Here is a 14764-nt window from a genome sequence, read left to right as displayed (position 1 = left end):
AAACATTTCACCTTGCACCCTTAACACATGACCTCTAGTTGCAGTCTCACCCAATATCAGTGAAAAAAATGTGTTTACATTTACCCTATCTATACCCCTCATAATTTTGTATACCTCTATCAAATCTCCCTTCAATCTTCTATGTTCTAGGGAAGAGAGTCCTAAGTTATTCAACCTTATAACTCAGGTCCTCAAGTCCCAGTAACATCCTTGTAAATTGATGACCAAAATTGATATAATACTCCAAATTATGCATCACCAACTTGCTTTGCAATTTCAACATAACATCCCAGTTCCTGAACTCAATACATTGACTTGTGAAGGCCAACATTCCAAAAACTGTGATGCCACTTTTAAATTATAGAACATAGAATAGTACAGCACATTACAGGCCCTTCGGCCCACAATGTTGTGCCGACCCTCAAACCCTGCCTCCCATATAACCCCCCACCTTAAATTCCTCCATATACCCGTCTAGTAGTCTCTTAAACTTCACTTGTGTATCTGCCTCCACCACTGACTCCAGGCAGTGCATTCTACGCACCAACCACTCTCTGAGTGAAAAACCTTCCTCTAATATCCCCCTTGAACTTCCCTCCCCTTACCTTAAAGCCATGTCCTCTTGTACTGAGCAGTGGTGCCCTGGGGAAGAGGCGCTGGCTGTCCACTCTGTCGATTCCTCTTAATTATGGATCTGCATTTCCAAATTCCTCTGTTCTACTGCACCCCTCAGTGCCCTGCCACTTACCACTCAAGATCCACCCTGATTGGTTCTCCCAAAGTATAACACCTCACTCTTTGTCTGCATTAAATTCCATTTGCCATTTTTCAACCCATTTTTCTAGCTGGTCCATATGCCACTGCAAGCTTTGATAGTCCTCATCACCCCCAGTTTTGGTGGCATCCACAAATTTGCTGATCCAGTTGACCACATTATCATTCTGATTGTTGACTGATAATTCAGGTTTAAATTCTTCTTACCTTTTGATCTTCTTCTTTGGTCCATGGTCCTTTTATTAATTCTGGATTTAAAACTTTCTGCCATCGATGCTGGCATTGCACATCTGTTCGGTTCTATAATGTTTTAAAAAGTTCTTGATTAGATAGGTAAAGGTAGTTTTATTAATCAAATCAAGTTTTTGGGATTATATCTGTAAAAAAGTTCAATAAAGAATCAAAGGATTTAATAGCACAAAAGAGGATCTTCAGTTGAGTTACCACCTAAATTGGAAAATATAAGGGCTAAAGCAGGACGTATGCCCTTAAGAGATACATGCAATAACTTCCCGCCAGGTACACTACCATTCTGGATAAATGCAAGCAACAAACACAGTCAGTCCAACCAATGATGCAGATGTTACACTGCCTGTATGTCTAATACAATGAATTGCAAAATTATTCAGCACCCAACCCTTTATTCACATAAGTGAACATTACTGAGTGTTACTAAACTCATTTAACTGAGAATTTTTATTTGTGGATTACATGCTCCAACACCCCCCCCCCACCCCACACACACAAACAAAATAGGGGAAATTTTAAAGCAAGAAAAACTAAAAATTAAAAAACTGAAATGTCAGCAGTTTAAAAGTATTCATCCCCTTTTGCTCAATACTTAGTTGAACCAGCTATTACAGCCAGTAGTCTTTTTGGATAACTCTCTATTAGTTTTGCACGACGTGTTGGAGCAAGATTTGCCCATTCCTCCTTCCAAAATTGTTCAAGCTGTACCAGGTTAGTTGGAAGCGATGGTGAACAGCCACCACGAGGTCTTGCCAGAGATGTTCAATCGGGTTAAGGTCTGGACTCTGGTTGAACCACTCAAGGGCATCAAGTGACTTGATTTGAAGAGATGGTTGCTTTGGCAGAGTGCTTTGGGTCGGTGTCCTGCTGAAATATGAACTTCCTCCTCAGTTTAAGCTTTCTGGCAAAGATTAGTAGGTTTTTATTCAGGATCTCTCCTATTATGCTGAGGACTGGCACTCTCCAGGGCTGTGTGCTCAGCCCGCTGCTGTTCACAACACTGATGCTTCTCTGCGTCACAGGATTCAGCTCAAATCCTATCACCTAATTTGCAAATGACACAACAGCGATTGGCCTGATCAACAACAATGATACATCCAAGTACAGAGAGGAAGCGGATCAGCTGATGGACTGTTGTGAGAACAACAATGCAAGTCTGAATGGGGAGAAGACCAAGAAAATGCCTGTAGACATTAGGAAGGTGCAGAAGAACTATACATGGCTCCTCCGTAGAGAAAAAGTTAATTGCACCAAGTTCCTGGGAGTTCAGATCACAGACAAACCTGACCTGATCTCTCAGCATTACCTCCTTGAATAAGAAGGCACAGCAGCACCTCCACTTCCTGAGGAGATTGAGGCAACTTAGGTACCAAGCCCCATAAATTAATTGAATTTTACAGGAGCACCATTGAGAGCATCCTGACAAGTTGCATCTCCATCTGGAATGGGAGCAGCAGAAATTGAACCGAAAGTCCCTAAAAACAGCCAAGAGGATTATAGGGTCTCCATACCATCCATCGGGAACATTTATCAGAAGTGCTGCATACACAGGGCCCTTAGCATTATCAAGGATCCCACCCATCCATCCAGCATCCTCTTTAACATTCTACAATCAGGCAGGAGACTCTGTTGCATAAAGACAAGAACAGTCAGACTAGGAAACAGCTTCTTCCCTTAGACCATTAGGTTTCCGAGCTCCCTGCTGCACCACATTCAAAGTGTTACCGGATAATTTGTACTGTGTTCTACAATATTTAATTTATGCACTTACTTTGTTTATCTAATTCATTTGCAGTTTTTAATTCTTACTTTCCCAAGTTATGTACTACTGTGCTTTACACCTTGGTCTGGAGAGCCGTCTCGTTTACTGGTATACATATATATAGTTAAATGACAATAAACTTCACTTAATATTCAGCAGCATTCATCTTCCCATCAATCCTGACCAGAGTTCTCGGCCCTGCTGCTGAAAAGCATCCGCATAGCATGCTGCTACCTCCACCATACTTTACAGTAGCACTGGTATAATCTGGCTGATGCACAGTATTAGATTTACGCCACTTAGTGTTGAGGCCAAAACGTTCACTTTAGTCTCATCTGACCACAAGACCTTCTACATCTTTACAATATCTTCTAAGCAACATTTTGCAAAGTCTTTTTTTTCTTTTGGCTAGGGCTTCTTCCTTGCCATTCCTCCATATATACCGTTTTTGTACAAAGCTTTAAAGAAGAGGTCCCTAACCTGGGGTCTATGGACCCCTTGCTTAATGATAGTGGTCCATGGCATAAAAAAGAATGTGAACCCCTGCCTTAGAAATTGTGGAGCCATGAACTTCATCTCCAGTCGCAGCCACTGACTTCTGCCTTCCTTACAAATGCCAATCTTCTCCAACAACTAAGTTTAGAGGGATGGCCTGACATAAGCAGTGTGAATGTGGCTTCATATTTTTTCCCACCTTTTCATAATGTACTGCACTGAGCTCCGAGATATGCTCATTGCCCCCGAGATGGTCTTGTACCTTTCCCCAGATTTGTGCTTCTCTATTGTGATTTCCCTAGCTGCTCTTTTGTCTTCATTTTGGTTTGGTCTGTTGGAAATCTATCATACTGTTGAACAGAGAGAGGGGGTATTTACTCTTACGTATTCATTGAAAACATGTAATCCCTCAATTTTCTACATCAACAAATTGGGTGAGTTAGTAAGGTAATAATATATTGTGCCTAAGGAAAGTTTGCATAGTAATTATAAAGGAATTACAAAATTCGTTTTCAACCTCACAATTTTGGGTGTTTTTTTTGGATTTTGGAATTTTTCTTTTGATTTGACCATGACGCAGTGTTTTTGTAGATTAACTCAAAAACTCCTACTTCAATACACTTTACATTCAGAAAATGAGACAGTAAAAATATGAAAATATTTGTGGAGGCCGAGTACTTTTTCAAGGCACTGTATCTATTTTTGCCTTCCAGTTGCAAAATTAGTTTGTTCAGGAGGTCATAGGTGCAGCAGCCTTAATAAAACCAAACTCTGAAATGCCAAGCATTGCAAGGAAAGGTATCTTTTTATTGCAATAAACATTGCTCCCAGATCCTCTTCCTGATTAAGATTTCTTATCCCTCACCAATCCCCAAATACCTTCACCCAGGAAATACTTAACCAGATCACTAATCTTTTACATCATATCACAAATCACACATTAGTTGCATAGTAATATAAATAGTAGAGCTGGTGCCTCACAACTCAAGAGGAAAATCACTTACATGAAAATGACTAGCAATGAAATTCCAATCTTCTGTTCCATGTTCTTCTACCAACTTCTTTAACTTCTCATCCTGCTTAACACAAGGTAAAAATAAAATTCCAATTAGTAGATGAAAGCTACAGTGATTATGGTAGAAACTAGCGCAATTAAGATTTGTTTAAAAATCCAGCAAAAGCATCTGTAAAATGGGATAAACATTATAATTCAAACAGAAATCAGGTTACACCTTTAGTATTTCAACAGTTAACACTGCAGTCAAATTAGATTCAATAATAAAATTATTTCCTGTAGTGAGTTGATGATACATGAATAATATGAGTTTAATATGTAGTACTAAATTTACAAATTACAAGTCAAAAAGCCATGCACACATTCTATTAGGATATACAGATTTACCTCATCAGGTATCCATTTAACTTTCTTACAGAGCTTCTTTGTACCTTTCTGTTGAGGGATGTCATAATCACGACCTTGGAACAGATGTTCATCATCATCATCTTCACTGTTTCCAAAAGACAGATGTTGATATATTACTTTATACCTTGAAATCAGTTAGCACAAGTTACGATAAAAGTGTTGAATAGAAACCCATTTTACTTAGTTTTGCCTCCTCTCCTCAGAACATTTGAAGTGAAAATGCATCAAGAAAAAAGAATTCTGAAGATGTCTTTATATAGAGCAATCTCAGTATTTTTTGTCGAAGTCCAATTACAAACCAAGTATAAATAGATATTGTCATCAATTTGAAAATATTTCAAGTCAATACCATTGTGCTTTAATTAATCCACAAAATCCAAACAGGAAAAAAACAACAAGTAACGCATATACAGTAATCTACTCGTAATTCAAGCTATCAGCTAATCTTATTATGTAGAGTTCCTCCCCAAGTTATGACAAGGTTCTGGTCCTGAAAACTGTTTGTAATCCAAACAGTTCCAAAGCCAGAAATGTGGCCAACCCAACCATTATCCATATTAATGCCTGTACTATGAATGGAATAAATGATTGAATTGTTTCATACATGCTATATCAGGGGTTCAAACTACCGGCCCGCGGTATGATTTGGGGAAAAAAAAGTATATTCACGACCATTTATTATGTATCAGTACAGCAGCTGTACAATAGGCGGCAGTTAATCACCCGCTGTGCATAAACACCTATGTTTATGTCAAAACATAAAACAAAACACCTATGTCAAAATGCTTTCCAAGAAAAGAAAAGTTGACATCGAAGGTCGGATATTCAACGATAATTGGAAAGATCGTTTTTTCTTCTGTGAGGTCAACGGCAAATCTGTGGGTCTGATATGCTCACAACAAGTGGCTGTGGCAAAGGAGTACAATATCAAATGATACTATGAGATGTCACACGGAGAAAAAGTACGCAGGACGACTCAGAACGCAAAAGGTAAACCAGCTTGAAGCAGCTCTGTAAAAACAGCAATCAGTGTTCACCAAAAGTCGAGAGACTCATGATGGAGCTGTCAAGGCCAGCTATATTATTACCAACAAAATAGCTGCTGCGTCAAAACCATACTCAGAGGGGGAATTCATCAAAGCATGCATGCTGATGGCGGTTGAGCTGGTGTGCCCTGAGAAGAGACAGGCTTTTTTGTAATATCAGCTTGTCAAGAAATACTGTGGCAGAGAGAATCGGGTACCTTGCAGGAGATTTGAACAGTCAACTAAAAGACAAAATGAAATCATTTATTGCCTTCTCTATTGCAATTGATGAGAGTACCGACGTGACTGATGTAGCTCAACTGGGAATATTTATTCGTGGTTTTGATGCATCTTTGACTGTCGCCAAGGAGCTTGTGGAGATGGTGCCCATGACAATCACCACAATGGCGAACGACGTTTTCTCCAGCCTTGTCGAGGCCTTGGACAGACTGGGGGGTTGACTGGAGTCACACTGTCAGCGTGGCGACAGATGGCGCACCGTCCATGGTCAGGAAAAAGGCAGATGTTGTTGTGAAACTCAGAGAGAAAGTTCAGACAGAGAATTCAGAGCAGGAATTCTGGAATTTTCATTGTATTATACACCAAGAGATGTTATGTAGCAGGAGCCTGAAAATGGACAATGTCATGGATATAGTAATCAAAACGGTTAATTCTATTAGAGCCAAGGGACTCAACCATTGACAATTTGACAAGCTTTTGTTCTAAAGTAATATTGGACATGGCCTACCCTACCACATTGAGGTCCGCTGGTTGAGCAGCTCAAACGTTTTTATCAATTACATGCGGAAATTGGACTATTCATGGACGAGAAAGGGAAGCCTGTGGCAGAGTTGGATGATCCAGACTGGCTTCATGATCTTGCATTTTTGGTGGATATAACAGAGCACTTAAGTGTGCTTAATACTAACATGCAAGGCCGCAACAAACTTGTTACGGAATACTATGACAGCATTCGTGCCTCTCAAATTAAAATAGGCCTGTGGGAGATGCAACTATCCCGGAGCAACCCAGCTCATGGGAATAATGACAACATGGACAGGTACGAGGACAAAATATCACGGCTGAGAAGTGAGTTTCAGAATCGTTTCCAAGTCTTCACTCAACTCGAGAAAGAACTCTCACTATTTTGCTCATCATTTGCCGTCAACGCATCATCAGATGTGCCGGAGGAACTCCAAGTGGAACTAATTGAAATTTAGTGTAACTCAGCTTTGAAATATAAATTTGAGACTGTGGGTCTGGACTCATTATATCAATACCTGGGACCGATGTACCCCAAGATGACACAAAGACAGCTAAATGACATTATGAAAATCACAACTGCCCAGAAACTGGTCCCTGATGTTGACAGGCTGGTTAAAGCCAAGAGAAGTCAGGTGTCTGGAAGCAGCAAGTGAAAAATGAGTGACACTGCAACATGTAAGCAAAATGCATTATGAAATATTGAGTGTCATAATATTGTGATTCATTCATTTTCTGACTATTCTATTTTTTTAAATGTGATCAATAAAAATTACAGGCTAACTGTGTTCATTCTCTGAGTTTGATTGCTGGAAGCAAGCTAATAAAAATTAGGTGCATTTGTGTAGCCTACATTTACAATTTGTTTTGTTAGGTCTACATTTGTGTCTGCTAATGTTCAATTTCAATTGGTTTATTAATGAAAAGGGTGCGGCTCCCAAAACAATCTTAGCCAAAATAGCTTTGTTTTTTCTGTCTCTCATCACAACTTTTTTGTAGCTTGCGACTGTAAGTTAATATCAATCATAAAAATAATGCTTGCCAGGCAATCTTCATAAGAATCGAAATTCATAAAGTGAAACACTTTGTAGTTATAGCAGAGACTGAGACACATGAGAGCAGGTTGAAAAATCAAAGGCAATGAAAGCTGTGGGAGCACGTGTACATGCACAACTGATCCGGCCTGCATGAAGTCGCATTTTGCCCAATCTGGCCCGGAACCTAAAATGAGTTTGACACCCCTGTGGTATATGAAGATAAAAGTTGCACTGTACTGTGGTGTCAACCTTGCACCAGAACTGAGCTTCCACATGGCAGAAGATGCCTGCGACCCAGTAGCAACCAGAAAGCTCATCCCACCAGTCCCCCAAATGCACATATGTGATTATGAGCATTTTAAACATGGGAAGAACATGTACTTCAGTCTTACTTTCCTGTTAACTATGATGCTTAATTTAGATCACTGAAAGCTCAGTAGAAAAAGTGATGAGAGACATGTAAACACAAAGTTTCCTCACCTTTTTAAGCCAAACTGGCATATGCTATAGTACATGTCATTCCTATATAATCTTTCTCAAATGAGCAACTTCTGGATTGTATCTTTTCAATCATTCCTAGTGATCTACATCATTGAAATGCCCAGTCTTTTCTCATTAGCTGAAACAGTTATTATTAAAGATCAATATCAATATTGCACTTCACAGCCAACAAGATTTCCAATGGATGAGAGCACCTCAGCAGGGCAAATTGGAAACTGTACAGCCTCCACTTCCAGTCTAAAACTAAGGCCAACCCAACCATGTGTCAAGCTGAGGAATGTCCATGCTAAGCTCTAAATCAGTGATTTATTAAATGAAACATACAAGAGAAATGGGCTTACATTAAACATATGGGAAAAAAGCCTCCCTTCCAACCTACTCCCACATCATAATATCATCTCCTAAAACTATCCTAGAAAATGTGAACTATCTCCTGAGGTGCCTCAACAAAGGGCAGTCCTAATGATGAAATTTGCCATCACTTTCAGTGATGGAAGCACAGTAAAGGGAGAAAAGAAATCAGTACAATTATTAAGTTGTATTTTTTTTAATGTGTTTTCAAGCTAATTTGGATTTAGTGTTGTGGACAAGTAGTTATTCAGTTTTGTTGTAATTTCAGGAGTGGGCCTGGATAATCTTCTGCTTTGTGTCTGATTGAAGATTCATTAAATTTGACATTTGCTGAGCCTTCCCATCAATGAGGATGTAGTTATGTAGCAAATAGGAAAAGGGCAAGCCATCTCACCTGTACAGCTTGCACTATCATTCGTATGATCATGGGTAATTGTATTGAGAGGCTCTTTGGCACATTATGTATCAATTTTTAAATGGCCTGAAGAGGCATTGCATAGGTTTGATCTGATCCATTAGCTCTGAAATTGCAGAATGATCTGCAGTTTTTCCACTTTGTACATAGTACATTTAGTACTGTAGTTAATCAGTGTTGCTGTGAGCAGGGCTCACCATGCTGTGCAGGATTCCACTATTGGGTGGCATGGGCTCATTGAGCCAGAATAGCCTATTAAAGCATAGTATTTTTAAACTTTTAATAAGCTCTCCAGGAGACCAAAATAACGTTCAATGCCTGCAACTCAGGTGATCATAAAGTCTGCAAGAGGCAACAAAATGTCCAATGGTCCATAAATTTCTCATTAGTCAAGTTAATTGAAACTGAGGTGCAGATGATCCTTACAAAGAGGTCACTTTCCATACTGAGGCTTTGCTCTTAGCAGTCAAGGTGACTTTAAGAGGAGCCCTGTTGACTTCCTGATTAAAGTAGTCAGGGACCTACTGTTTTAATTTATATAAGCACAAGCATTGTGCCCAGTTCTGACATTTGCCTTGTAATCAGACATATTAAAATTACTATATCAAGGTAATTCATCTTTTCAATTTTAACATTCCTCTTGCTTTGCTGCTCAGGCAGGACACTAATCCTGTCGACAGATGCAGACGTTCTTTCATCTGCTAAACAGATTGTTCCATTTAATACACTCAAGACCCCAATTAAGTACAACAGTCTATGAGTGATTTAAAACCAAAAGTAAATTAAAATGAAACAAAATCAAAACATCAAAAGGAAATAATCAAGAGGGAATAAACTGGCAACAGATACATAGGTTGAAAATGTTAGGAAAGAGAGCTCCTCAGATTATAGCAACTAAAATGATTCCAATAACAATGTTGACAAATTCAGTTTCCAACCCTCATGATTATTTATAAGAATATCTCAGTCATCATACACAAAGAAATGCATCTTTGTAAAATTTTAAGAGATGTAGATGGGCAGAGGTTGAAACTGAAAGAGTACCAGACAGTTTTATGTTTTCCCTAGATTTATGACAGAGATACAAGTCAAAAACAGATAAATATTAACATAGATAGAAAATTTATACAAGAGCAGATAAAGCACCTGCATGATTATTATCCTAGTATCATTGAAATCTAAAAAGAGGTTAAACAAGTTGATCCACAGCACTCAAGTAAGACACCCAGAAATGTTGAAGATATTTGAATTCATATTATATATAAAAATAAACTTCCTTTAATAAGTTCAATACAGTCACAATCCAATGAGCCAAAAGAAGTCTATTCTTCCCAATCTGTAACAACCTTAAACAGATTATAGATTAATTGAAAAGCAAATCAGTGAATCCTAACAATTTCCCACTTAATTATCACCAATTGACAGATGTAATCATACTGCAAATAATCATAACCTGTTTCCAACTGCACACTGCCAATGACAGGAACCATCTCTCTATAATCATTCACTGAACTTTCCCCATTTCTCTCATCAATTCACATTCATCTTCTTCCACAGCCTGTGGAAAATGGAATAGTGAAAATGGGCAAAGGAAAGTGGAACAAAGTGACTTAAAACACAACTGCATTTCTTCCAAATAACAATTACAGCATTATATGTTCTTTATACATCACTGATTAACTTTCCATATTTCACAACCTTCTGGCTGAAAAATTCCCCTTTCCCCACCCCCTACTGCCAAACCACCTGACATCAAACCTAGTCACTTTGGTTATATAGAATAACACACACAAAATGCTGGAGGAACTCAGCAGGTTAGAGCGTATCAATGGAGAGGAAGGAACAGTCAATGTTTCAGGCTGGGTCCCTTCATCAGGACTGGAAGGTAAGGGGGAAGAAGCCAGAATGAAGGGGGGAAAAGGGAGTACACCATGGCAGGACCAGATAAGCACATGGTTGAAGAGTCAGAGAGCAGCAGAGAACACAAGAGAAGGAACAGTAAGAGAGGCCTCTCTCAGTCCTGTCAATTCTAAGGAAAAAGAAGCCTATCCAATTCCATCTCATACCTGAATGCTCCACACTAGGCAATACCCTGTTGAACCTCCACTGCAATCACATCCATCTTTCTTATAATGTGATAACCAGAATTATGCAGAGTGCCCTGGCAGAAATCCAACTAATGCTTCATAAGCTATTACCATGTAAAGCTTTTCATTTACATTCTGTTCCCTGGCTATTAAAGACAAGTATCCCATATGCCATCTTAACCACTATAACGACAATTTGCCTATCACCACAATAGGTCTATGGCCAATGCAATTTCAATAGCTCTTCACACAGCTCTAGATCACCTGGACAATACAAACAGCCATGTCAGGATGCTATTCACTGACTACAGCTCAGCATTCAAAACCACTTCTACAGTCCTGATCGATTAGCTACAGAACCTAGGCTCCGTATCTCCCTCTTCAATTGGAGCCTCTTCATCCTAACCAGAAGATCACAATCTGTGCAGATTGGTAATAATATCGCCTCCTCACTGACGATCAACACTGACACACCTCAGGGATGTGTGCTTAGCCCACTGCCTACTCTCTCTATACCCATGACTGTGTGGCTAGATATAGCTCAAATTCCATCTATAAATTTGCCGGCTAGCTGAGTGACGTCACAGCAAGAACCTTGCACTCGACTTCAGAAAGACCAAAGAGCTGTTTCTGGACCTCAGGAAGGGCAAGATGAGGGATCACAAATAAATCTGCATAGAGGTATCAGAAGTGGAGAGTGTAAGCAATTTCAAGTTCCTGGGTGACAAGATCTCTGAGGGCCTAACCTGGTCCCAGTAGATCAATAAGAAGGCAAGACATTGTTTATACTTTATTAGGAATTTGAGGAGCTTTGGCTTGTCACCTAAAACACTTGAAAAATTCTACAGATGTACCGTACCCTGGGATGAGGGGATGAGGGGTGGGGTGGGGCGGGGGCGGGGGGGGTGAGGGAGGAGATCTTATGCATAGGATCGAAAGAAGCTACAGAAAGTTGTAAAATTTGTCAGCACCATCTTGGGTAGTATCCAAGACATCTTCAAGGAGTGGTGTGGTGCCTCAGAAAGGCAGTGTCCATTATTAAGGACCCCCATCACCCAGGACATGCCCTTTTTCATTGTTACCATCAGTACAGAAGCCTGAAGTCACACACTCAGCAATTCAGGAACAGCTTCTTCCAATTCCTAAATGGACATTGAACATGAATGCCTCACTTTTTAAAAAACATTATTTCTGTTTTTGCACTATATTTAATTTAACTATTTAATATACATATATACTTAAGAGTAATTGACTTATTTATTTTTTCTATATTATCATATGGTGCATTGTTACTGCTGCCACTCAGATAACAAATTTCAGAACTTATGCCAGTGATATTAAACCTGATTCGGATTCTAATTACACGTACTGCTGTCTTCAGAGATCTATGAACATGAAAGTTCCTGATTTCCTCCATACTTTCTAGAGATCTGCCATAGATTGTGTATCCCCCAGCCTCAGTATTCATTTGAAAATGGAGCTTACTTTTCAGGATGATATTCCATCTGCTAGTGCTTTACCTATCTTATCAACTTATCAGTCTCAGTCTGTAGCCAAACCACCCTCCCCCCTTCAACATCACTAATTTTTCATCTGCAAACTTGCTAATAATACTTCCTTCATTCATATCAAGATTGTTCAAGTATTTAAGACAGCAAGGGTCCCATCACTGATCTCTGGTCACAGGCTTTCAATTGAAGAAAAATAACCCTTGACCATCACCATCTGCTTCCTATCGCCAAGCCAATTACAGAACCAATTAGCCAAACCGCTGTAGATCTCATGGGCTTGTATTTTCTGAATCAGGACTTTATACATTGTTCTTTACATCAGAGATGTTACCTTCAATACAGGATGTTGTTTCACTTTGCAGCAAAGAGCAGACAGCAGATGTGGAAAACATAGGTCTACAAGGCTTTGGTGAGCTTACATATATGACAAACTACTTCAGAACACAGCCAAAGATTTAAGAGCTACACGTTCAATGTATGTGAGCAGAAATAAAAACATTCACAAATACATAATAGAATAAAGATAACAACTTCCCAGCCTTTTCAGATCAGGTTTTCCAAGATCACTGAGAGTGCAAACTAATGGATATAAGAGTTAAGCTAAAACTATTTAACACTGAGAACTAAATTAGATGAGATCAAAATGGATAGCATGTTGAAAGATGAAGGCTATTATAAATTGGGGGAATCTTGATCAGCTGTGTAAATGGGCTGAGGAGTGGCAAATTGAGCTTAATTCAGATAAAGGTAAGTTGTTACATTTTAGAAAGTTTGATCAAAGTAGAATTTTCACAGCAAACAATAGGGTTCTGGAAAGAGCTGTTGAAAAGAAGCACCTTGGATTTGAGGGATATGATTCCCTGAAAGTGGAGTCACAGGTAGATATCATGATGAAGACAGCTTCTGGCATGCTGACCTTCATCAGTGAGGGTGCTGAGAAAAGGAATTGAGAAGTTACTTTGTAGTTGTACAGGACCCTGGTCAGGCTGCACTTGGAGTATTGAGTTGTTTTCACTACAGCAAAGATACTATCAAACTGGAAAGAGTGCAGAAAAGGTTTACAAGGAAGTTGCAAGGACAGAAAAAAGAACACACACCTATCCTTGTTTTATGTGTGACTTGACAGCAGACAGACAGACTCCAAAAGGTGATTGCTAGGGAGTAGCAAGCCATAGTCAAGGTTATATAGTATAGTAATCATTGCTTTCATTAATACAAGCAAACTCAACATCAAACTAATTCCAATTAGAAGCAACATTTGTTATTTAGTAATGCTGTTTTAAAATTACAAGGGTAGAATCATAAACTACTCAAGGATCAACTTTATTAAGCATATAAGGAATTTGCTGTGGTGTGTTGGTGCAACATTGAAGAATTAAAAAATATTCAACAATTATAAGAAAGAGTTACATAAAAATAGGCTTAGAGGTTAAAGTATGATATAGGAATAAAACGTGTATAAATGCACTTACAATGAAAACACCATTACTAAATGTGATTTAAAGTGTTTATAGTGGAGTGATGGGGGTAATAGAGAGGTGGGAGCAAGCTAGCTCGAATGTTTTATCAGATAAACTGCCTGAGGGAAGCCACTTTTAAGATGGCGTAAAGTTTTTGTATTAATAGACCAATAGCACTGTTCAGGAGTTTTTGGAAAAGGCAGTTTATTAGGTGGGTAGTGTCCACAATTATTTTTCTTGCCCACTTCTTTGTCCTGAATGTATACAAGTCCTGCAGTGGTAGACTACAGCCAATAATTTTTCTGCTGACTGTGGAGTAGGCTAGTAACTCACAGTGGGAGGCTATTTCAGAAATATCCTTTGTAAGTTGACAAGTACAGCACGTTTTTTTCCTCCGCAAGGGAAGGGAAAGACAGTCAAGTTAAAAAAAGGGCAGAAAACTGATGAAATTCACAGATTCATAAATAGTGAGTATCAGGTGATAATAGCAAGTAAACAAAGTAAAAGCAGATATGGCTAACTACATAGGAAAGATTGATGCACTTGATCGCATAACATATAACTGGAATATGCCTTCTGAGCGAAATTGGTAAAAGAGCATAGTTTGCATAGAAGTTTGACTGCTCCATCCAAACCACCAAAATAAGCTTTGCTTATATCATGAAAGTAATGCAGGAACACTTAGAACTGAAACCACTGCAGAATTCTTTAGGTTTCATAAGCGGAATCAAAAGCAAGGGGAGTCCACTTCAGCTTATGTGACTGAATTGAAGAAATTGTTTGAGCACTTTCATTTCAAGCATGGGCTTAATGACGCACTGAGCCATTACCTAGTTTGTGGAATCTTACAAGAAAGCATTCAGAAATGGTTCCTAACTGAAGCACAACTCACATTTAAAAGAACAGTTGAAA

General features: G+C 39.0%; 1 protein-coding gene across 4 annotated transcripts in view; it reads right to left on the bottom strand.

Annotated features, from left to right (window-relative positions):
- mybl1 (v-myb avian myeloblastosis viral oncogene homolog-like 1) overlaps window positions 1-14764 on the bottom strand; it is a 73472-nt gene that overhangs the window by 54914 nt on the left and 3794 nt on the right. For 3 of the 4 annotated variants that reach the window (XM_073041233.1, XM_073041253.1, XM_073041247.1), the window contains exons 2-4: window positions 4683-4788; window positions 4285-4359; window positions 982-1074 (exon numbers count right to left, since the gene is read on the bottom strand). In XM_073041233.1, the coding sequence (XP_072897334.1) occupies window positions 982-1074; window positions 4285-4359; window positions 4683-4788 (274 nt within the window). The remainder of the gene's footprint in view (window positions 1-981; window positions 1075-4284; window positions 4360-4682; window positions 4789-14764) is intronic. The other variant, XM_073041241.1, reaches the window with a different exon arrangement.

Source organism: Hemitrygon akajei, chromosome 1 (genome assembly GCF_048418815.1).
Source record: "Hemitrygon akajei chromosome 1, sHemAka1.3, whole genome shotgun sequence".
In the NCBI taxonomy this organism is placed as follows: Eukaryota; Metazoa; Chordata; class Chondrichthyes; order Myliobatiformes; family Dasyatidae; genus Hemitrygon; species Hemitrygon akajei.
This window is presented reverse-complemented; position numbering and strand designations above follow the sequence as displayed.